Source organism: Nerophis lumbriciformis, linkage group LG18 (assembly GCF_033978685.3).
Source record: "Nerophis lumbriciformis linkage group LG18, RoL_Nlum_v2.1, whole genome shotgun sequence".
Classification (NCBI taxonomy): domain Eukaryota; kingdom Metazoa; phylum Chordata; class Actinopteri; order Syngnathiformes; family Syngnathidae; genus Nerophis; species Nerophis lumbriciformis.
In genome coordinates, this window is record NC_084565.2 from 6,256,059 (window position 1) to 6,282,169 (window position 26,111).

The 26,111-nt window shown below is 39.1% G+C and overlaps 1 protein-coding gene across 1 annotated transcript in view; it reads left to right on the forward strand.

Annotated features, from left to right (window-relative positions):
- Positions 1 to 1,802: 1,802 nt before the first annotated feature.
- tomm70a (translocase of outer mitochondrial membrane 70 homolog A (S. cerevisiae)) overlaps positions 1,803 to 26,111 on the forward strand; it is a 46,709-nt gene continuing 22,400 nt past the window's right edge. The window contains exons 1-4 of the mRNA XM_061977540.2: positions 1,803 to 2,086; positions 12,889 to 13,062; positions 18,818 to 18,944; positions 19,040 to 19,149. Coding sequence (XP_061833524.1) covers positions 1,844 to 2,086; positions 12,889 to 13,062; positions 18,818 to 18,944; positions 19,040 to 19,149 — 654 coding nt within the window. The 5' untranslated portion in view covers positions 1,803 to 1,843. The remainder of the gene's footprint in view (positions 2,087 to 12,888; positions 13,063 to 18,817; positions 18,945 to 19,039; positions 19,150 to 26,111) is intronic.

Here is a 26,111-nt window from a genome sequence, read left to right on the forward strand (position 1 = left end):
TTAAAAAAGCTAACTAACTTACTATGATCTTATTGGATACACGTGTGAATAAAATTATGTTAAAAAGCTAACTAACTTACTATGATCTTACTGAATACACCTCGGTAAATAAAGTTATATAAAAAGCTGGTTACACATGTGTAAATAAAGTCATGTACAAAAAAAAGCTAACTAGCTTACAGGCTACACGTGTGTAAATAAAGTTATGTACAAAAAAAATTAAAATAAAAAGCTAACTAGCTTACTGGCTACACATGTGTAAATAAAGTTATGTTAAAACAGCTAACGTACTATGATCTTACTGATACACATGTGTAAATAAAGTTATGTTAAAAAAATCTAACTAATTTACTATGATCTTACTTACTATGATCTTACTGGATACACATGTGTAAATAAAATTATGTTAAAAAAGCTAACTAACTCACTATGATCTTACTTACTATGATATTGTATAAATAAAGTTAAGTACAAAAAATTAAAAAAGCTAACTAGCTTACAGGCTACATATGTGTGTAAATAAAGTTATGTACAAAAAATTTAAAAAGCTGACTAGCTTACTGGCTACACGTGTGTATTTAAAGTTATGTTAAAAAAGGTTAAAAAAAAGCTAACTAACTTACTATGATCTTACTTACTATGATCTTACTGGATACATGTGTGTAAATAAAGTTATATAAAAAGCTAACTAGCTTACTGGCTACACGTGTGTAAATAAAGTTATGTACAACATTTTTTTTTAAAGATAACTAGCTTACAGGCTACACGTGTGTAAATAAAGTTATGAACCAAACATTTTAAAAACCTAACTAGCTCACAGGCTATACGTGTGTAAATAAAGTTATATACAAAAAATAAAAACAAAGCTAACGATCTTACTGGCTACACGTGTATAAATAAAGTTATGTACAAAAAAAAGCTGACAAGCTTACTGGCTACACGTGTGTAGATAAAGTTATGTACAAACAAAAGCTGACTAGCTTACTGGCTACACGTGTGTAAATAAAGTTATGTACAAAAAATAAAAACAAAGCTAACTATCTTACTGGCTACACGTGTGTAAATAAAGTTATGTACAAAAAATAAAAACAAAGCTAACTATCTTACTGGCTACACGTGTGTAAATGAAGTTATATACAAAAAAAAAAGGTGACTAGCTTACTGGCTACACGTGTGTAAATAAAGTTATGTACAAAATAAAAGCTGACAAGCTTACTGGCTACACGTGTGTAAATAAAGTTATGTACAAAAAAAACTGACTAGCTTATTGGCTACAAGTGTGTAAATAAAGTTATGTCTAAAAAAAAGCTGACTATCTTACTGGCTACACGTGTGTAAATAAAGTTATGTACAAAATAAAAGCTGACAAGCTTACTGGCTACACGTGTGTAAATAAAGTTATGTACAAAAAAAAGCTGACTATCTTACTGGCTACACGTGTGTAAATAAAGTTATGTACAAAATAAAAGCTGACAAGCTTACTGGCTACACGTGTGTAAATAAAGTTATGTACAAAAAAAACTGACTAGCTTATTGGCTACAAGTGTGTAAATAAAGTTATGTCTAAAAAAAAGCTGACTATCTTACTGGCTACACGTGTGTAAATAAAGTTATGTACAAAATAAAAGCTGACAAGCTTACTGGCTACACGTGTGTAAATAAAGTTATGTACAAAAAAAAGCTGACTCGCTTACTGGCTACACGCGTGTAAATAAAGTTATGTACAAAAAAAAGCTGACAAGCTTACTGGCTACACGTGTGTAAATAAAGTTATGTACAAAAAAAGAAAAAAGCTGACTAGCTTACTGGCTACACGCAGCTAGCGGATCCTGGGTCGCTCATCATGGCCGCCTCCAAGCCGATAGAGCCGCACTCCGGCAGCGGACTACCCCGTTGGCAGCTGGCTCTGCTGGTCGGCACTCCCATCGTGCTGGGAGTCGGTGCTGTGTACCTGTGGAACCGCAGGAGGACGAAGCAGGGCGGAGGCAAAGGCAGCGGGGAGCGGATAACACCCGAAGGCAGCGCTAGTCCGGAGCAGGGCCAAGACGGCGCCTCCCGGGCCAACCAGGAGGCGGAGATCTCCATGGTACAACTCCTCCATTGTAGTTAATAATGTGGTTTAATTAGGCCGCCTGGCTTTCAACATACTTTGTTCCGTGTGTGGGCGACTTATCTCGGCCGCATGTGAGCGTGCCGTGGAGGCGGCGTGCAGCCAAGGGCACCTGCCGCTGACAGGCTCCCTTCAGCGGGCGAGGCGGTCATGCTTTGCCGGTCTTATCACTTGTGGTAGATTTAACCGTGTGCTAATGCTAAGTTAGCCTTTGATTCCTTTAACTTCACATTAAACAGACTTTAATGAGCTTTCATGCTCTAACTGAGGAACTACATTGAAGTCTGAATGGTTGCCAGGTGGGTAGATATGAGCTTCATTTGTGTCTTTGGTGCCACATTTTTTGACGTCAAATTGTGCTGACCATTTCATACAACTAAAATTCAGTGTTGAGTTTTAGGCCCCGTTCACACTAAGCCGGGTAAGGTAAACCAGGGTAAACCCCACCTAACCTTATCCGTGTCCACACACACAACAATGCCACCGTTTAAGACCCCCGCCCGCCGACGCAACGCGACCTAGTACGCATGCGCGGAAAATGCTCACGTCATAGTCATCTCCAGTGTTGCTTTGTGTGCAAGTTCTTAAATTTAACTTATCTGAACAATATCTAGTGTTGTCAGGGGCGCCGAAAAGGGGGGGTAAAGGAGACGAATTCTAGGGGCCCATGATGGAGGGGGGCCCAGAGAGGCCCCTAATGATGATGAAATTATAATACAGAAAAAATAATGACACTGTGTTGGGGGCCCTGTAAAGATTATTTTCATGGGGCCCAAAATCCCTAGCGGCGCCCCTGAGTGTTGTGTCAATTAACTGGAATCCAGTGTGCTGTGGGGCCCTATTGTAGAATAGAATAGAAAGTACTTTATTGATCCCTGGGGGAAATTCAACACCACAGTTCGCTCACAATACACAAACACTTAGGTATTTTTACATGTGAATAATATAAATACAGTCTATTATACAGCATTATTCACATGTGAATAATATAAATACAGTCTATTATACAGCATTATTCACATGTGAATAATATAAATACAGTCTCTTATACAGCATTATTCACATGTGAATAATATACAGTAAATACAGTCTATTATACACCATTATTCACATGTGAATAATATAAATACAGTCTATTATACAGCATTATTCACATGTGAATAACATAAATACAGTCTATTATACAGCATTATTCAAATGTGAATAACATTCTATTACACAGCATTATTCACATGTGAATAACATAAATACAGTCTATTATACAGCATTATTCACATGTGAATAATATACAGTAAATACAGTCTATTATACAGCATTATTCACATGTGAATAATATAAATACAGTCTATTATACAGCATTATTCACGTGTGAATAACATAAATACAGTCTATTATACAGCATTATTCACGTGTGAATAACATAGTCTATTACACAGCATTATTCACATGTGAATAACATAAATACAGTCTATTATACAGCATTATTCACTTGTGAATAACATAAATACAGTCTATTATACAGCATTATACACATGTGAATAACATAAATACAGTCTATTATACAACATTATTCACATGTGAATAATATAAATACAGTCTATTATACAGCATTATTCACATGTGAATAATATAAATACAGTCTATTATACAGCATTATTCACATGTGAATAATATAAATACAGTCTATTATACAGCATTATTCACATGTGAATAACATAAATACAGTCTATTATACAGCATTATTCAAATGTGAATACATTCTATTACACAGCATTATTCACATGTGAATAACATAAATACAGTCTATTATACAGCATTATTCACATGTGAATAATATAAATACAGTCTATTATACAGCATTATTCACATGTGAATAACATAAATACAGTCTATTATACAGCATTATTCAAATGTGAATAACATTCTATTACACAGCATTATTCACATGTGAATAACATAAATACAGTCTATTATACAGCATTATTCACATGTGAATAACATAAGTACAGTCTATTATACAGCATTATTCACATGTGAATAATATAAATACAGTCTATTATACAGCATTATTCACATGTGAATAACATAAATACAGTCTATTATACAGCATTATTCACATGTGAATAATATAAACACAGTCTATTATACAGCATTATTCACATGTGAATAATATAAATACAGTCTATTATACAGCATTATTCACATGTGAATAATGTAAATACAGTATTATACAGCATTATTCACATGTGAATAATATAAATACAGTCTATTATACAGCATTATTCACATGTGGATAATATAAATACAGTCTATTATACAGCATTAAGAGTGTCCACCCTGAGATCGGTAGGTTGTGAGTTCTAGCCGAGTCATACCAAAGACCATAAAAAATGGAACCCATGACCTCCCTGCTCGGCACTCAGCATCAAGGGTTGGAATTCGGGGTTAAATCGGCCAAAATGATTCCCGGGCGCGGCCACCGCTGCTGCTCACTGCTCCCCTCACCTCCCAGGGGGTGATCTAGGGTGATGCGTCAAATGCAGAGAATAATTTCGCCACACCTCGTGTGTGTGTGACAATCATTGGTACTTTAACTTTTATTATTCACATGGGAATAACATAAATACAGTCTGTTATACAGCATTATTCACATGTGAATAATATAAATACAGTCTATTATACAGTATTATTTACATGTGAATAATATAAATACAGTATTATACAGCATTATTCACATGTGAATAACATAAATAGAGTCTATTATACAGTATTATTCACATGTGAATAATATAAATAGTCTATTATACGGCAATATTCACATGTGAATAACATAAATACAGTCTTTTATACAGCATTATTCACATGGGAATAACATAAATAGTCTATTATACAGCATTATTCACATGTGAATACTATAAATACAGTCTATTATACAGCATTATTCACATGTGAATAATATAAATACACTCTATTATACAGCATTATTCACATGTGAATAATATAAAAACAGTCTTTTATACAGCATTATTCACATGTGAATAATATAAATACAGTCTATTATACATTTAAGTACAGTCAAAAAGGAACATACTGTATGCATTATACAGTCTGGTCGGTATGAAGGACTTTCTGTGTCGTTCCGTGTTGCATTTTGGGAGTCTGAGCCTTCCACTGAACGTGCTCATTCTCTCCGCCAGGTCCGAGTGTAGTGGGTGGGAAGTGTTGTCCGTAGTGGCTAGGAGCTTTGCTAGACTTCTCCTCTCTGACACCACCGCCAGAGAGTCTAGCTCCACTCCCACCACGTTACTGGCCTTCCTTACCAGCTTGTCCAGCCTGTTTGCGTCCCCCGCTCTCAGTCCGCTGCCCCAGCAGGCCACGGCGTACAAGAAGGCGCCCGCCACCACCGACTCGGAGAACATCTTCATCATCTTTGTACAGACGTTGAAGGATCTTAGCCTCCTGAGGAAATTGACCCTTCTTGTAGAGTGCCTCAGCGTGTTTTGACCCATTCAGCTTGTAGTGAATCACACCTGAGACATCATAAATTAATCAAATCTTTATTAGACACGTAAACAATGTAATAAAGAACATTTAACAACAATTAATCTAGGAATCTAGATATCTGGTCGGGACACTCCTCACTCTTTTGCCTTCACCTTCATTGTCCATTCGTCTTTGGTGACTTTATATACTCTAGACCAGGGGTGTCAAACTCAAATACAGAGTGGGCCAAAATTTAAAACTGAACAATGCCGCGGGCCAAGGTTGAACAAATTAACCTTTTAATAGGGACCCAAACAAGTTTTGCATTGAATATTGAACAAGCAAGGCTTATATAACTTTATAGTGACATGCAAAATCCTGTTTCAAATAATAATAATAATGAAAGCTGCAAGCAGCAATAGACGGGACCGAATTTGAGGGCTCATAAAACCCAAACCGGAGCAGTAATTAAAACTCTTTCATCAACTTTTAATCAGAAGGGTTCAATCTCTCTCCTGTGCTAATTTGAAGCAGACACGACAAACGCGCTCAGAGGAGATAATGTTTGAAAAAAGGTGACTGTTTTTACACAACTTTTGTTTTGAAGGGGGAATTGCAAACTTCTTGTTTATTTTTGCTGGGGGTTGTCAGTGTATGAAATATAGGTCTCAGTGAGACCTACATAGTCATGTCTCTACGACATTCCTACTGGGAGTTACAGGCAGTTTTGTCTGTGTTTTCTTCCTAGGGGGCGCTAGAGCGCAATTTGGAGTTTTAGGGTTTGGTTTTTGATTAGATCGCAATGTTCGCCAGTCCTGATGTGTGTGTCGAATTTGGTGAGTTTTGAAGCATGATAAGGGGGTCAAATTACAGCTCAAAGAGGCAGCGGTACATTAATAAAACGCTAGAAATACAATAGGGTCCTCTGTCCCAAAGGGACTCAGTCCCTAATAATTAAAAAATATCAATGGCATATCAAATACAATTTAAAACAAAATTTAATGCCTCTTTTCTATTTGCAGCCTTCTGAGGTAAATATCAACATTAACTTTTTCCACAGGCTAATAAATTAGAAAATTAAATAATGTATAAACCAACAATTCAGGACTTTAAACTGCTCAGTTTGCAACACACTGATCTAATCTGATGTGCCCAAGCCAGATACCTGCCATCTTTTCTTGGATGCTAGTTCATTAATGTCGGGGCTCAGGCTTTGAGCTGAGGCAACCTTCATTATCCAACGAAAGTGTTCATCAGTCATTATATCTCGTAGTCCACCCGGACCACAGTCTTGGGGGCGTGCCTTAAAGGCACTGCCTTTAACGTCCTCTACGAGCTGTCGTCACGTCCGCTTTTCATCCATTCTAACAACGTGCCGGCCCAGTCACAAGATATGTGCGGCTTCTGTACGCACACACACGGGAATGCAACGCATACTTGATCAACAGCGATACAGGTTACACTGAGGGTGGCCGTATAAACAACTTTAACACTGTTAGAAATTTACGCCACACTGTGAATCCACACCGGCAGGCCAGCTCTAGTGTTAATTTGATATCGCCTCAAGGACCAAGTGAAATTACACGGCGGCCCAAATTTTGCCCGCGGGCCAGAGTTTGACACCCAAGCTCTAGACCGAGACGTCTAGTCCGCGACATACATGGCGGACAATAACTGATACAGTCTGCTTTGCCACTCCAAAAGCATTCGCCGTTTTCCTCGACGGCCAGGTAATACAAAGCACACGCTATCTTTTTTAATCACGTCCACGGGAGCCCGCATTCTCGTTGTCTCTCCTTCGACAAATGGACGAAGTTTTCCGCTAAGTAGCATCACAGCTGACCTGGACATTGGAAAGTTCTCTTGCCGTCCGAGAAGTGTCGTATCCCAAATAGCTGCAATGGCTTTCTCTTAAGGGATTCATGTGTGATTTGCACAAGCGTCTGTACATGTAGAAGACTGAGAAACACGGGCATGTCTGGATGATCCGCCTTCATATTTCCAGCGGTTAGCTCCGAGCTACGAAACCGTTTTATTATGAAGCTGGCTGTGGCGTGTTCTTTCTGGCGTCACTTCCTCTCCGAACTCACTTTGTAAACGATCAATGAGTCCATACAAAGCTAAGTGCCGGAGATTCAAAAATTACACAACTGACTTACCCGTGTAAAAATTTGTCCGAGGAGGGGCACCTTAAACGCTGGTTTAGTGTGGCTGAAACGGGGCATGGCTAAATAATTATTCGTTTAAGGCAGGGGTGTCAAACTCAAATACAGAGTGGGCCAACATTTAAAACTGAACAAAGCCGCGGGCCAAGGTTGAACAAATGAACCTTTTAATAGGGACCCAAACAAGTTTTGCATTGAATATTGAACAAGCAAGGCTTATATAACTTAATAGTGACATGCAAAATAGAGTTTCAAATAATAATAATAATAATTAAAAAATATCAATGGCATGTCAAATAAAATTTAAATAAAAATTGAATGCCTCTTTTCTATTTGCAGCCTTCTGAGGTAAATATCAAAATAAACTTTTTCCACAGGCTAATAATACATTTGAAAATAAAATAACAATAATGAATGAATCAAACATTCAAGCCTTGAAGTAGCAAGAGAAAGTGCATGAATAAAACGTTAATTATTGCTCAGTTTGCTACACTGATTTGCTTTAACACTGAATATGGAACAAGCAACGCTTATATAACTTAATAGTGCAAAATCAACTTTAAAAAAACAAACGAAAAAACATCAATGGTATATTAAATGCAATGTAAATAAAAAATTGAATGCCCCTTTTCTATTTGCAACCTTCTGAGGTAAATATCAACATTAACTTGGGGGGCGGGGTTGGGGGGGGTGAGGCTTGGTGGTAGCGGGGGGTGTATATTGTAGCGTCCCGGAAGAGTTAGTGCTGCAAGGGGTTCTGGGTATTTGTTCTGTTGTGTTTATGTTGTGTTACGGTGCGGGTGTTCTCCCGAAATGTGTTTGTCATTCTTGTTTGGTGTGGGTTCACAGTGTGGCGCATATTTGTAACAGTGTTAAAGTTGTTTATACGGTCACCCTCAGTGTGACCTGTATGGCTGTTGACCAAGTAAGCCTTGCATTCACTTATGTGTGTGTCAAAGCCGCATATAGTGTGCGACTGTGCCGGCACGCTGTTTGTATGGAGGAACAGCGGACGTGACGGCAGTTTGTAGAGGACGTTGAAGGCAGTGCCTTTAAGGCACATCCCCAATATTGTTGTCCGGGTGGAAATCGGGAGAAATTCGGGGGAGAATGGTTGCCCCGGGACATTTTCGGGAGGGCACTGAAAATCGGGAGGGTTGGCAAGTATGAGTATTATCGGTGAATGCGGTGTTACAGCGGCACCGATACGAATACCGGCGGGCCAGCTCTAATGTTAATTTGATTACGCCTCAAGGGCCAAATGAAATGACACGAGTTTGACACTCATGGTTTAAGGGGTTAAACCACTTAGTGTAGACATGGCCTTGGGCTAATTTGTCGTGGAACCTCGGTTTACGAACTAAAAGGGGGTGTTTGCAACATTTACACAGATGCTAGAGGACGCCAACACAAAAATAAAACGCAAAAAATTAAGTTACCAAAAAAAAACGCTTTCATAATAAAGGCACAAATTACCTACAGAGGTTGACTTGTGTCGGTAATTTCAAAATAAGTACCGTATTTTCCAGACCACAGATTATAAAGCGCACCGGATTATAGGGCGCATTAAAGGAGTCATATTATTATTATTTTTTTCTAAATGTAAAATACTTCCTTCTGGTCTACATCAGTGTTTTTCAACCTTTTTTTTGCGTTGAAAATATCCGTAGGCACACCACCAGCAGAAATCATTAAAAAACGAAACTCAGTTGACAGTAAAAAGTCGCAAATGTTGGATATGACTTTAAACCATAACCAACTATGTATCAATATAGCTCTTGTCTCAAAGTAGGTGTACTGTCACAGCACGCCATTTTTTGCTGTTTTCCTGTGTGTAGTGTTTTGGTTCTTGTCTTGCATGGCAGCTCCCTCCATCAGTGTGTGTGAATGGGTATATGTGGAAGTAGTGTCAAAGCGCTTTGAGTACCTTAAAGGTAGAAAAGCGCTATACAAGTACAACCCATTTATCATTTATTTACCGTATTTTCCGCACCATAAGGCGCCCTGGGTTAAAAGCCGCGCCTTCAATGAACGGCATATTTCAAAACTTTGTCCACCTATAAGCCGCCCGGTGTTGTAAGCCGAATCTAACTGCGCTAAAGGAATGTCAAAAAAACAGTCAGATAGGTCAGTCAAACTTTAATAATATATTAAAAACCAGCGTTCTAACAACTCTGTTCACTCCCAAAATGTAGGCAAATGTGCAATCACAAACATACGTATATCAACATGGACAGAGCTGCGTGAAAAAAGCCACCCGGCCTCTTCGCGTAAACTTAAACTTACCTTAACCACTCGCTCATCTTTTCTTCATCCATCCCTTCGAGTTAGCTTTTATGATGACGCCGGCTGGAACGGTCTCTTTTGGCAAGGTCTTCCTTTTGAATATCACCATGGGTGGAAGTTTCATTAGCATGGCAAGCTAGAACCACAGTGAAGGATGACTTCTCATTCCCTGTGGTGCGAATATTCACCGTACGTGCTCCCGTTCCACAGTGCGGTTCACAGGAATATCAGTTGCTGTGAAATACGGTAGTAATCCGTGTGCGGATGGAGAGATTGCGTCTTTTCATGAACCGGATCCTTGTCGCTTTGTAGGAGCCATTTTGTGGTCTTTACAGATGTAAACACACAAAGGAAATGAAACGTACGGTGATATCCGCGCGCTTTTTCTTCTTCTACGCGGGCGGGTGGTTGCTTACAGTAGAAGAAGAAGCGCTTCCTGTTCTATGGGGGCGGGTGCTTACCTTGGCGGTTGCTTGCGTAGAAGAAGAAGCGCTTCCTGTTCTACCGGGGAAAAAGATGGCGGCTATTTACCGAAGTTGCGAGACCGAAACTTTATGAAAATGAATCTTAATATTTATCTATATATAAAGCGCACCGGGTTAAAAGCCGCACTGTCAGCTTTTGAGTAAATTTGTGGTTTTTAGGTGCGGCTAATAGTGCGGAAAATACGGTATTTGTCTTGCGCTCCTATTTTGGTGGCTTTTTCTCTTTTTATGGTATTTTCCTGTAGCAGTTTCATGTCTTCCTTTTGAGCGATATTTCCCACATCTATGTTTTAGCAATTGAGAATATTTCAGTTGTTTTTATCCTTCTTTGTGGGGACATTGTTGACTGTCATGTCATGTGTGGACGCCGTCTTTGCTCCACAGTAAGTCTTTGCTGTCGTCCAGCATTCTGTTTTTGTTTACTTTGTAGCCAGTTCAGTTTTAGTTTTGTTCTGCATAGCCTTCCCTAAGCTTCAATGCCTTTTCTTAGGGGCACTCGCCTTTTGTTTATTTTTGGTTTAAGCATTAGACACCTTTTTACCTGCACGCTGCCTCCCGCTGTTTCCGACATCTACAAAGCAATTGGCTACCGGCTGCCACCTACTGGTGTGGAAGGGTATTGCACGGTTACTCTGCCGAGCTCGAGACAGCACCGACACTCAACAACAATACATCATTTGCAGACTATAATTACTGGTTTGCAAAAAATATATTTAACCCAAATAGGTGAAATTAGATAATCTCCCACGGCACACCAGACTATCTCATGGCACACTAGTGTGCCGCGGTACAGTGGTTGAAAAACACTGGTCTACATAACGTGATGGTGGTTCTTTGGTCAAAATGTTGCATAGATGATGCTTTACAGATCATCTTCGAGCCGCTTTCTGGCAGTCGCTTCAGGATGCGCCGTTTTGTGGGCGGTCTTATTTACGTGGCTCACCTTCGACAGCGTCTTCTCCTTGTCATCTTTGTTGTAGCGGTGTAGCGTGCAAGGACGGAAGTGGAAGAAGTGTCAAAAGATGGAGCTAACTGTTTTAATGACATTCAGACTTTACTTCAATAAATGTGCCCCGTGAAAAACCGTCCGACCGGAACTCTAATAGCTAAAGTTCCTTGGGTGAATAATGTAAACTCACTACACCGGTATGTTTTAGCGCTTTCATGGCGAGTTTACTGACAGATATAAGTAAGAACTTTACACTACTTTATATTAGAAATGGCAACAACAGGAGGATGAATGTCCCTTAACAAGAAGATAGAGAAAAAGAAGAAGCTTTCTGACTACGGAGGATTTATGCAGATCCCAAATACAGATCAGCAGGTACCAGAAGATAAGAAAAGTTGCTTTTGCATAATATTACAAAACAAAACGGCAGATAATGTCTTACCTTATACACAGACACCATAATAATATGCATACTTGAGTCATATTGCCATCATAGTGCAGTCTACACATGTCTTATGTGTGACTGCCATCTACTGGTCACATTTATCATTACACCATGTACCAAATAAAATGGCTTCGCGGTCGGTAAGCAAAACCAGAGTTATTCCGTACATTAGGCGCACCGTCGAGTTTTGAGGGGGGAAAAGGATTTAAGTGCACCTTATAGTCCGGAAAATACGGTAATTCCTTCAAAACAAAGACTTAACTACGGTGAATTAAGACCGAAGCAATCGATCCTGTCTCAGAACCAAATATTTCTTCTTTGAAATTTTTTTTTTACACTGAATTTTCAAACACACAAACTTTGCTCACAAATTTTTGTTCAAAGAAATTTTCTGAATAATTTGAAATATTCAAAATTCTGTTGGATAAATTCAGTGTCCTTAAACAAGCTTTTTAAATAAAGACATAAATGAACTTCCAAAGTCACTTCAGGAAAAGACTGGACCTCATTGGCTCATTCGAAGACCGGATGTATTTTGACAAACTTATTTTTAAGTACACGTTTTGCTCACCAATTTTTATTCAAGAAATCGTCAGCAGAGTTTGATATAAAACAAATTGAGTTCACAAAATGACATTTCAAAACATTCAGTTACATAAATACAGTATCAAAAAAAATAGTTTTTGTACTGAAGGCACAAACGAACCTCCACAGACTTTTTACGTAAATATGAATAAGTCTTCCCTGTTTAGTTGTTAACCTCATTAACAGTGAATGTCCAGGAACATTCTAGAAACTGTAATAATTAACACATTGAATGTAATGATTACCTCCCAGCAGCTCCTTTTTATTGCACATTTAGTGCATTTTTGTTTAGTCTGTTTGATTGGTGTTGCGCCAGTTCCCAACAGAAGTATTGTCAAAGTGTGGAATCACATACAGAATTGTACTGTCTGGCCTTGCAGAGTCCTTTGGACCGTGCCCAAGGAGCCAAGAACCGAGGCAACAAGTACTTCAAGGCGGCCAAGTACGAGAACGCCATCCAGTGCTACACCGAGGCCATCGCCCTGTGCCCCGCTGAGCAGAAGAGCGACCTGTCAACGTTTTACCAGAACAGAGCGGCGGCCTACGAGCAGCAGGTTTGACGTTGACACAAAAGCAGGGGCGGCCAAACTTTGTACAATATATAGATGTTTTTCAAAGAACTGGAAAATTAAATTCCAGTAGAAATTTCCTGTGAACGCTGAAGAGCCAAACTAAAATGCTAACAGTTAGCACGCTGTCCAGAGAGTGTCCAGTAACAGAAAATATGAGCTAAAAAAGCGAGCATGCTAATAGTGTTATGCTAACAATAGCATGCGTTGGAGGTGGGGTAAATAATAAATTTTTAAGATGCATCACAATTCAGACATGGACAATTGCAATATCGGTTTGAAATCAATTGATTGATTTATTATGAATAAAAAAATGCAGACAGTTGTAAAATCTGGCTGACTGCAGCGAGCCATCTCACCGAGACATCAGACCAGTTTGACACATTTTCATTAATTTAATAAATGTGATGGGAATTAATTCAACTGTTATTACCAATGCACTGTTCTTTAAAGGTGCAAGTCATAAACGCTTATTCAGTGAAACAAAAAGAAACATATATCAATTAAAGATGCATCAATAATCGATTTTTTATTGAATTGTAAGGTGCCCAAAGATTCCCACCCCTAGCATGTGTGCAGTTAGCATTAATGTAATAGGAAAATATAACCTGCCAAATACCTACTAAATTAGCTAAAAAAGCAAGTGTGCTCATGTCAGCATTCCAAAATGCTAACTAACATGCGTCAAGTACCAAAATGTATTACCGTATTTTCCGCACTATAAGGCGCACCTAAAAACCACAAATTTTCTCAAAAGCTGACAGTGCGCCTTATAATCCGGTGCGCCTTATATATGGGTTAATATTAATATTAATTTTCATAAAGTTTAGGTCTCGCAACTACGGTAAACAGCCGCCATCTTTTTTCCCCGTAGAAGAAGCGCGCGGTGCATGCTGGGATATGTGACGTTTCATTTCCATTTGTGTGTTTATGTAAAGACCCCAAAATGGCTCCTATTAAGTGTGTTGTCTGTCTAATTATAAATAATGCAGACGAGGCGTGTTAACTGAGTTCTCAACGTTTACTCACAGCGTGCTCATAACCACATTCTAACTGCCAGCATACAACAACGCTTCTCAGGGCTACCGCGCATGCTCGTCACTATCGTTGCATGCTGGGTAGTGTAGTTGTTATATTTGCTAGCTCATAACATCACATTAAGAGACACGCTTACGCGCTTAATTCAATACTCGCCGTCATTCCGGGTGGATTGACAAAAGACCTCCAGCCGCTGGATATTGGTGTCAACAGGGCATTCAAATCACGACTGCGAACGGCGTGGGAACAATGGATGACCGAAGGCGAACACACCTTCACTAAGACAGGCAGACAGCGCCGGACAACATACGCCAACGTCTGCCAGTGGATCGTAAATGCCTGGGCAGATATTTCGGTCACAACTGTGGTCCGAGCTTTCCGGAAGGCAGGATTTACAGAACTGCTGGACAACAGTGACACTGACTCCGATGACTTCGACGAGACGGAACCGGCCATTTTGGATCCCACATTTGCCCAACTTTTCAATTCGGACACCGAAGACGAAGAATTCGAAGGATTTACGAATGAAGAATAACTTCAGAAAGTGAGCGCTATGTTTATTTTGTGTGTTGTGACATTAACGTTCGAGCAACATTATGTTGCTATTGCTCTGCACTATTTTGAATTTTATTATGTTTGTGATTGCACATTTGCGTACATTTTGGGACAGAGTTGTTAGAACGCTGGTTTTTAATATATTATTAAAGTTTGACTGACCTATCTGACTGTTTTTTTGACATTCCCTTTAGCGCAGCGTAGGCGCGGCTTATAGTCCGGGGCGGCTTATAGGTGGACAAAGTTTTGAAATATGCCATTCATTGAAGGTGCGGCTAATAACCCGGGGCGGCTTATAGTGCGGAAAATACGGTACTCTAAGGCGTGTACTTGAAGTGTGTTTAAAATGCTAGTATGCATATGTATAATTTAAAAATATATATATATTTAAAAAAATATGTATATGTATTTTTATATATATAATTTAACAAACTATGTATATATATATTTTTTATATATATATATGTATAATTTAACAAAAAAAAATATACATATATATATATATATATATATATATATATATATATATATATATAATTTATCAAAATATATATTGAAAAAAAAATATATATATATATATATATATATATAATTTAACAAAATATATATATTGAAAAATATATATATTGAAAAATATATATATATTTAAAAAATATAGATATGTATATTTTTTATTTCTATACTTATATATTGAAATAAAATAGTTTATATATATATATATATATATATATATATATATATATATATATATATATATATAAAAAATAAAAATATATATATATATAAGGAACTTTTTTTTTCTCCCCTAATATATATATATATATATATATATATATATATATATATATATATATATATATATATATATATATATACAGGTAAAAGCCAGTAAATTAGAATATTTTGAAAAACTTGATTTATTTCAGTAATTGCATTCAAAAGGTGTAACTTGTACATTATATTTATTCATTGCACACAGACTGATGCATTCAAATGTTTATTTCATTTAATTTTGATGATTTGAAGTGGCAACAAATGAAAATCCAAAATTCCGTGTGTCACAAAATTAGAATATTACTTAAGGCTAATACAAAAAAGGGATTTTTAGAAATGTTGGCCAACTGAAAAGTATGAAAATGAAAAATATGACCATGTACAATACTCAATACTTGGTTGGCGCTCCTTTTGCCTCAATTACTGCGTTAATGCGGCGTGGCATGGAGTCGATGAGTTTCTGGCACTGCTCAGGTGTTATGAGAGCCCAGGTTGCTCTGATAGTGGCCTTCAACTCTTCTGCGTTTTTGGGTCTGGCATTCTGCATCTTCCTTTTCACAATACCCCACAGATTTTCTATGGGGCTAAGGTCAGGGGAGTTGGTGGGCCAATTTAGAACAGAAATACCATGGTCCGTAAACCAGGCACGGGTAGATTTTGCGCTGTGTGCAGGCGCCAAGTCCTGTTGGAACTTGAAATCTCCATCTCCATAGAGCAGGTCAGCAGCAGGAAGCATGAAGTGCTCTAAAACTTGCTGGTAGACGGCTGCGTTGACCCTGGATCTCAGGAAACAGAGTGGACCGACACCAGCAGATGACATGGCACCCCAAACCATCACCCAACCATGCAAATTTTGCATTTCCTTTGGAAATCGAGGTCCCAGAGTCTGGAGGAAGACAGGAGAGGCATAGGATCCACGTTGCCTGAAGTCTAGTGTAAAGTTTCCACCATCAGTGATGGTTTGGGGTGCCATGTCATCTGCTGGTGTCGGTCCACTCTGTTTCTTGAGATCCAGGGTCAACGCAGCCGTCTACCAGCAAGTTTTAGAGCACTTCATGCTTCCTGCTGCTGACCTGCTCTATGGAGATGGAGATTTCAAGTTCCAACAGGACTTGGCGCCTGCACACAGCGCAAAATCTACCCGTGCCTGGTTTACGGACCATGGTATTTCTGTTCTAAATTGGCCCGCCAACTCCCCTGACCTTAGCCCCATAGAAAATCTGTGGGGTATTGTGAAAAGGAAGATGCAGAATGCCAGACCCAAAAACGCAGAAGAGTTGAAGGCCACTATCAGAGCAACCTGGGCTCTCATAACACCTGAGCAGTGCCAGAAACTCATCGACTCCATGCCACGCCGCATTAACGCAGTAATTGAGGCAAAAGGAGCGCCAACCAAGTATTGAGTATTGTACATGCTCATATTTTTCATTTTCATACTTTTCAGTTGGCCAACATTTCTAAAAATCCCTTTTTTGTATTAGCCTTAAGTAATATTCTAATTTTGTGACACACGGAATTTTGGATTTTCATTTGTTGCCACTTCAAATCATCAAAATTAAATGAAATAAACATTTGAATGCATCAGTCTGTGTGCAATGAATAAATATAATGTACAAGTTACACCTTTTGAATGCAATTACTGAAATAAATCAAGTTTTTCAAAAATATTCTAATTTACTGGCTTTTATACAAAATATATATTTAAAAATATATATATATATTTTTAATTATATATATATATTTTTTTTTTCTTATATATATTTATAAATTATATATATATTTATATTTAAAAATATATATGTATATATATATTTTTTAAATTATTTATATATATATATATATATATATATATATATATATTTAAAAATATATTTTTAAATTATATATATATTTATATTCATTTAAAAAAATATATATTTAAAAAAGATATATATATATATATTTTTTTTAATATATATTAGGGGGAAAAAATATATATATATATACATTTGTATTTTTTTTATTTTTTTTATTCATATAGGCCGGTGTGGCTTGGGTGGTAGCAACTTGAGGCTTACTAATTCGATCCCAAGCTTCCGCCATCCTAGTCACGTCCGTTGTGTCCTTGAGCAAGACATTTCACCCTTGCCCCTGATGGGTCGTGGTTAGGGCCTTGCAATCATCAGTGTGTGAATGTGTAAATAGTCTCAAAGCGCTTTGAGTACCTTGAAAGTAGAAACGCGCTATACAAGTATAACAATTTACCATATATAGGTGTATACTTACAAAATGTGTTTAAAAAAAAAAAAAAAGAACAAGCATACTGACGCTAGCATGCTAACAGCTATCATCCGTCAAGTAACAGAATATTTCTCGCTGAGGTGTATAAAATTAGCTTGAAAAAAGTGAGCATGTTAATGTTAGCATCCTAACATGCGTCAAGCACCAAATATATTGCTCTGAGGTGTGCACTAGGAAAAAAATGTGTTAAAAATGCTAGCATGCTAATTTTAGTATGCATCAAGTACGAAAATTAACTGAAATGTATACCTACAAAATTTGCTGGAAAAAAAAGCTAGCATACTGACCTTAGCATGCTAACAGCAAGTAGCAAAATATTTGACGCTGAGGTGTTTAAAATTAGCAGGGAAAAAAGTGAGCATGTTAATGTTAGCATCCTAACATGTGTCAAGCACCAAATATATTGCTCTGAGGTGTGTACTAGGAAAAAAAATTGTTAAAAATGCTAGCATGCTAATATTAGTATGCATCAAGTACGAAAATTAACTGAAATGTATACCTACAAAATTTGCTGGGAAAAAAAGCTAGCATACTGACCTTAGCATGCCAACAGCAAGTACCGGTAGCAAAATATCTAAAATGTCTAAAATTAGCTGAAAAAAAAGTGAGCATGTTAATGTTAGCATCCTAACATGCGTCAAGCACCAAATACTCTGAGGTGAGTTCTTGAAAAAAACATTTTAAAAATGCCAGCATGCTAATGTTAGCATACATCAAGTACCAAAATATGACGGCAACATCTACCTACAACATTAGCTAAAAAAACAAAAAACAAGCATACTGACCATAGCATGCTAACAGCAAGTAACAAATAATTTGACGCTGAGGTGTATGCCTACACAATTAGCAAAGAAAAGCTAGCATACTCATATTAGCATGCTAACAGCTATCATTTTAAATAACAAAATATTTGACGCTGATGTGTATACCTACAAAATTAGCAAAACAGCTAGCATGCTAATTTTAGAATGCTAACCAAAATGATGAATGTGCCGCACTTTGGACACCCTCGCACTAAGTAAGACCTCAGAGGAAAGCTGGAGTTGTTTGACGTGTTCATGCAGTAATACAATCCTTCTGGGTTTGGTTGCAGATGAAGTGGACAGAAGTGGTGCAGGACTGCTCCCAGGCGGTGGGGCTCAATCCCCGCTACATCAAAGCTCTCTTCAGGCGGGCCAAAGCGCTGGAGAAGCTGGACAACAAGAAGGAATGCCTGGAAGGTAGACTGCCGCTTTCTGTAGGGTGTCAGCCATCTTTCATCTCCTGTAAATATGGAAGTACGTCACTGGTGGTTGCCATGCTTTGACTTGACCAGATGTGACGGCGGTGTGCATCTTGGAGGCCTTCCAGAACCAGCAGAGCATGTTGCTGGCAGACAAGGTGCTCAAGCAGCTGGGAAAGGAGAAGGCCAAAGAGAAATACAAGGTCAGGATAAATAAATGATAAATGGGTTATACTTGTATAGCGCTTTTCTACCTTCAAGGTACTCAAAGCGCTTTGACAGTATCACCACATTCACACACACATTCACACACTGATGGCGGGAGCTGCCATGCAAGGCGCTAACCAGCAGCCATCAGGAGCAAGGGGTGAAGTTTCTTGCCCAAGGACACAACGGACGTGACTAGGATGGTAGAAGGTGGGGATTGAACCCCAGTAACCAGCAACACTTTGATTGCTGGCACGGCCACTCTACCAACTTCGCCACTCTCTTCATAATGTTGGCCTCTCAAAAGCCACAGCTCAGATTTTACCACGGTTTTCAGACACAAACTATCGCAAGTCCCAATAATAACAAAAATGGAATTATGTAAAAACCTTGATTGATAACTGCACTTTGACAAACTTACTGGCGCTAACTTGCTAGCTTACATGAAAAGAAGAAACACTAACACCTTTCCCGATTTTAAAAAGAACGTACCTCAATCTAAACTTAAAGGGGAACATTATCACCAGACCTATGTAAGCGTCAATATATACCTTGATGTTGCAGAAAAAAGACCATATATTTTTTTAACCGATTTCCGAACTCTAAATGGGTGAATTTTGGCGAATTAATGATAAATAATGATAAATGGGTTGTACTTGTATAGCGCTTTTCTACCTTCAAGGTACTCAAAGCGCTTTGACACTACTTCCACATTTACCCATTCACACACACACATTCACACACTGATGGAGGGAGCTGCCATGCAAGGCGCTAACCAGCACCCATCAGGAGCAAGGGTGAAGTGTCTTGCTCAGGACACAACGGACATGACGAGGTTGGTACTAGGTGGGGATTGAACCAGGGACCCTCGGGTCGCGCACGGCCACTCTTCCACTGCGCCACGCCGTGAATTAAATATTCGCTCTCGGAGCGATGACGTCACAACGTGACGTCGCATCGGGAAGCAATCCGCCGTTTTCTAAAAAACGGGGCAAAACAGCTCTGTTATTTTCCGATTTTTCGAATGTTTTCCGTACCTTGGAGACATCATGCCTCGTCGGTGTGTTGTCGGAGGGTGTAACAACCAGTGGCCCAAAGATGCGAAAGTGGCAAGAAATTGGACGTTTGTTCCGCACACTTTACCGACGAAAGCTATGCTACGACAGAGATGGCAAGAATGTGTGGATATCCTGCGACACTCAAAGCAGATGCATTTCCAACGATAAAGTCAAAGAAATCTGCCGCCAGACCCCCATTGAATCTGCCGGAGTGTGTGAGCAATTCAGGGACAAAGGACCTCGCTAGCACGGCAAGCAATGGCGGCAGTTTGTTCCCGCAGACGAGCGAGCTAAACCCCCCTGGATGTCTTGGCTCACACCGTCAAGAGAAGAATATCGACCCTAGCTTCCCTGGCCTGCTGACATGAGGGTATGTCTGCAGAATATATTAATTGATGAAAATTGGGCTGTCTGCACTCTCAAAGTGCATGTTGTTGCCAAATGTATTTCATATGCTGTAAACCTAGTTCATAGTTGTTAGTTTCCTTTAATGCCAAACAAACACATACCAATCGTTGGTTAGAAGGCGATCGCCGAATTCGTCCTCGCTTTCTCTCGTGTCGCTGGCTGTCGTGTCGTTTTCTTCGGTTTCGCTTGCATACGGTTCAAACCGATATGGCTCAATAGCTTCAGTTTCTTCTTCAATTTCGTTTTCGCTACCTGCCTCCACACTACAACCATCCGTTTCAATACATGCGTAATCTGTTGAATCGCTTAAGCCGCTGAAATCCGAGTCTGAATCCGAGCTAATGTCGCTATTGCTTGCTGTTCTTTCCGCCATGTTTGTTTGTGTTGGCTTCACTATGTGACGTCACAGGAAAATGGACGGGTGGTTAAAATCAGGCACTTTGAAGCTTTTTTTAGGGATATTGCGTGATGGGTAAAATTTTGAAAAAAACTTCGAAAAATATAATAAGCCGCTGGGAACTGATTTTTAATGGTTTTAACAATTCTGAAATTGTGATAATGTTCCCCTTTAAGTAAACAAATTACTGTTTGATTAACTAAGATATTCCATTGTGTACTTTGACACTACAAACTATGCTTGTCAGGTTTAAACACCGATGACATCTATTAAACAGACAAAGAAGCAAGGAATCAAACAGAGACAGAATTAAATTTGGCTCAATGAGGAGAGTGCGTACACCTGTACCCTTGCACAGTGTCCCACCACGCTCTGACAAAAGATTGTACGCCTCCTCTTTTATTTGGATTTTCCCTAATTACATGGCAACAGCTGTTTCTAAAGGGACGGGGGTCGTAAACAGCCATCGCCTTTGGTTACAAGACAGTTCAAAGAAAAGGTCGTAAACAGCCGTTGCCCTCGGTCACAAAACCGTTCAAAGAAAATGTGCCTGGAGGGGGGTCCGGCCCTGCCTCCTCTCCGCTTTGTAGAGGATCAAGATAAAATCTTCCTGTGGATTACAATACATCAAAGAAACCGCCACCTTCATGTCGCTTCCCATCCTACACAGTGGAGTTTTACAAGCCTTTTGCTTGGTAGGATCAAAGACAACTTTTGTCCTCTCGCCGGGAACTCATGGCAACACAAAGTTTTGTGATAACTTTTGATACAATTATTCTGACAATGCTCTTTTAAAACTGAGTCATGGTTTTACAATCTAAGGCAGGACTCTTCAACTGGTGGTCCGCCAAAGCTTTTCATTTGGCCCGTCGAACATCACCCAAATAGACTCGATGAAACCATTCAAACTAGGGATTCTTATATATGCAGTACGCCCGCTGCCCTGCAGGGGGCAACTGAGAGGCATGTGTCACAATGAGGCAGCAGTATAGAGGGCACTGGTATGTAGGGCTGCAACTAACGATTAATTTGATAATTGATTAATCTGTTGATTATTACTTCGATTAATCGATTAATAATCGGACAAAAGAGACAAACTACATTTTAATCCTTTCCAGTATTTTATTGAAAGAAAACAGCATACTGGCACCATACTTATTTTGATTATTGTTTCTCAGCTGTTTGTACATGTTGCAGTTTATAAATAAAGGTTTATAAAAATAAAAATAAAAAAAATTTTTAATAAAAAGAAATTGCCTCTACGCATGCGCATAGCGTAGATCCAACGAATCGATGACTAAATTAATCGCCAACTATTTTTATAATCGATTTAATCGATTAGTTGTTGCAGCCCTACTGGTATGTTAGCCGCACCCACATATTTTTCCATATATTAGCTGCAACGGATATAAGCCGCAGATATATAGGTTGTGAAGTGAGTTATTTACACATAAATATTCTGTAAATGTTTATTTACATACCTTAATTGTTTCTAAACAGTGTCTGTAAAACGGCACATCAAACAAAACAGAAGTCATCGTTATGGACCCACTAGCTGCGCAAGTTAGCTCTTCAATCAGCTAAACAGACTCAATAACTCCACGGTGACGATTTGGTGAATTTACTGAGGAACTTGTGAAACTGAAATAGGGCTGGGCGATATGGCCTTTTATTAATATCTCGATATTTTTAGGCCATGTCACGATACACGATATATATCTGGATATTTTGCTTTAGCCTTGAATGAACACTTGATGCATATAATCACAGCAGTATGATGATTCTATGTGTCTACATTAAAACATTCTTCTTCATACTGCATTAATATATGCTACTTTTAAACTTTCACGCAGAGAGGGAAATCACAACTAAAAGTGTATTTATTAAACAGTTATTAAGCAGTGGCACAAACATTCTTGTCATTTCCAAACAGAAAGTGCAAGATTGTCAGAGACATTTTAAAACAAGCTATTAGTGCACTTTTGTGCATGATGTCACTAAGATGACATATCAAAACAACACTAAATTAAAGTACACTTTTTGTACAGAACACCACTACAATAGTTAAAAACAAATACAGTGCACTTTTGTGCATGATGTCACACAAGATATTTCAATAAGTGTCAAATAAAAATGAGCTGCATAATAGGAAATCAAATAGTGTATGTCCTTCGCTATGTGGTAGGTTCCTGCGGACGTTATCTCCTTCTGTTGTTGACTATTCGTTTCATACGGTGGAGATGTGGAAATGGTTGCTTTGGCATTTTGTGGGTGTGGCACAGAACGGAGATGTTGACATGCGGAGTTTCAAGCACTCTTCATTCTCTAGCGCCAAATTTGGCCCGCCATGTAATTTCACTTGGCCCTTGAGGCGATATCAAATTAACACTAGAGCGGGCCCGCCGATTATATACAGCGGCGGTGCCGCGGAAACACCGCATTCACCGCTAATTCTAATACTTGCCAAACCTCCCGGGAGACTCCCAAATTTCAGTGCCCCTCCCGGTAATCGTCACGTCCGCTTTTCATCCAGTCCAACGAGTGCTGTCCCAGTCACATAATATGTGCGGCTTCCGGGACGCTACAAGGTGTGTGTGGGGGTGCGGGGGGTTTGGTGGAAGCGGGGGGGTGTATTTTGTAGCGTCCCGGAAGAGTTAGTGCTGCAAGGGATTCTGGGTATTTGTTCTGTTGTGTCGGATGTTCTCCCGAAATGTGTTTGTCATTCTTGTTTGGTGTGGATTCACAGTGTGGCGTATATTTCTAACAGTGTTAAAGTTGTTCATACGGCCACCCTCAGTGTAACCTGTATCGCTGTTGATCAAGTATGCGTTGCATTCACGCGTGTGTGTGTACAGAAGCCGCACATATCTTGTGACTGGGCCGGCACATTGTTAGAATGGATGAAAAGCGGACGTGACGACAGCTCGTAGATGACGTTAAAGGCAGTGCCTTTAAGGCACGCCCCCAAGACTGTGGTCCGGGTGGACTACGAGATACAATGACTGATGAACACCTTGGTTGGATAATGAAGGTTGCCTCAGCTCAAAGCCTGAGCCCCGACATTAATGAACTAGCATCCAAGAAAAGATGGCAGGTATCTGGCTTGGGCACATCAGATTAGATCAGTGTGTTGCAAACTGAGCAGTTTAAAGTCCTGAATGGTTGGTTTATTCATTGTTATTTTATTTTCAAATTTATTAGCCTGTGGAAAAAGTTAATGTTGATATTTACCTCAGAAGGCTGCAAATAGAAAAGAGGCATTCAATTTGTATTTAAATTGTATTTGATATGCCATTGATATTTTTTAATTATTATTATTATTTGAAACAGGATTTTGCATGTCACTATAAAGTTATATAAGCCTTGCTTGTTCAATATTCAATGCAAAACTTGTTTGGGTCCCTATTAAAAGGTTGATTTGTTCAACCTTGGCCCGCGGCTTTGTTCAGTTTTAAATTTTGTCCCACTCTGTATTTGAGTTTGACACCCCTGCTTTAGCGGGTGACTTTTCAAATGATACTACATATTAGCAGTAATGCTACTTTTTGTAGCAACGCTTTTGCCGCATACTTGACATATTACGGTTGTCTGTTCGACATCTTCCCGCTTGAAGCCAAACCACCGCCAGACGATGGACCCCCTGCTGTTTTTCTTGGGAATTAATTCTTCCTTCATTTGTTACCAGATTTGCATCTTCTTTCTCTCGTATTACCACTCGCACCACAGCTAACGTTACCCATGCCGCTACCTCTCTGCTCCGCGAGAGCGTATACGTATGTGACGTATGTAAGAAGGTGCGCTTGTTTTATGTCTCTGAGAAGGAGGGACAAGAAAGAGTGAGAAACGCCTGTAGCTAAAAGCAACTACGTGAGAACGTATACTCCAATACCACCATATAGTTATTTTCTATATCGCACAGAGACAAACCCGCGATATATGGAGTTTATTCCATATATCGCCAAGTGGAATGGTTTGTATCGGTTGAAAAATTTGGAAATGGTGGAAGTTTGAAAAATGGCCAATTCATTTTGAATGGGGAAAATGTCCAGGAAATCTGGGAACTTTTGGAATTTGCCAAGGGAAAGCCCGCGATTCCCGAATAGGCTGAACAGTTCGGTTTGAATCGGATGAAAAATGTGGTAGGTAGAGCGCGCCAAAATCTGGAGAAGAAGAATAGATTAATTTTGGTGTAGAAAACGATGTGTGTGGATGCTTTGGAGCATTCACACTAAAAAGCCACGTGTCCACTGCTCCGTGTTGTGCTCATTGTGTGTACCTTTTAAGGTGACGTGTCATGAATGAATCAGCACTTCTATTGATATTTTTGTACTAGTTTTTCATTTGAATATTGCTATTCATGTTACAAAATACTACTTTATTAGAATTGTGTGTCATGTATACGGTTTTGTTTAATTTCAGATACATTTCCAGCAAAAATAACACATCTGCTAATTATAACCATATCGCTATCATACCACCAAAGGAACAATTTTAGAAAAATAAGAATAAAAGGACTAGAGATGAAGTACTCGTCCAAAAAGTGGCACCGTGGCACAATTAATAATGCACCATTTCAATGTATTTGCATGTCTTTTATGAAAACTATTTAAGATTAAGATTAAAGTACCAATAATAGTCACACACACACACTAGGTGTGGTTAAATTTGTCCTCTGCATTCGACCCATCCCCTTGTTCACCCCCTGGGAGGTGAGGGGAGCAGTGGGCAGCAGCGGTGCCGCGCCCGGGAATAATTTTGGTGATTTAACCCCCAATTCCAACCCTTGATGCTGAGTGCCAAGCAGGGAGGTAACGGGTCCCATTTTTATAATCTTTGGTATGACTCGACCGGGGTTTGAACTCACAACCTACCGATCTCAGGGCGGACAATCTAACCACGAGGCCACTGAGTAGTATTTGCATTGTCAGCGAAGAAAAATCTATAAATTAACCGCACCGTTTTTTAATCCGCCGGGTACAAAGCGTAGGAAAAAAAGTCGCAGTTTATAGTCCGGAATTTACGGTGCTTGAAATTTAGGAATATACAGTAAATCGATCAATCCGTAACACCTCTAATGAGAAACATATTTTTTTCC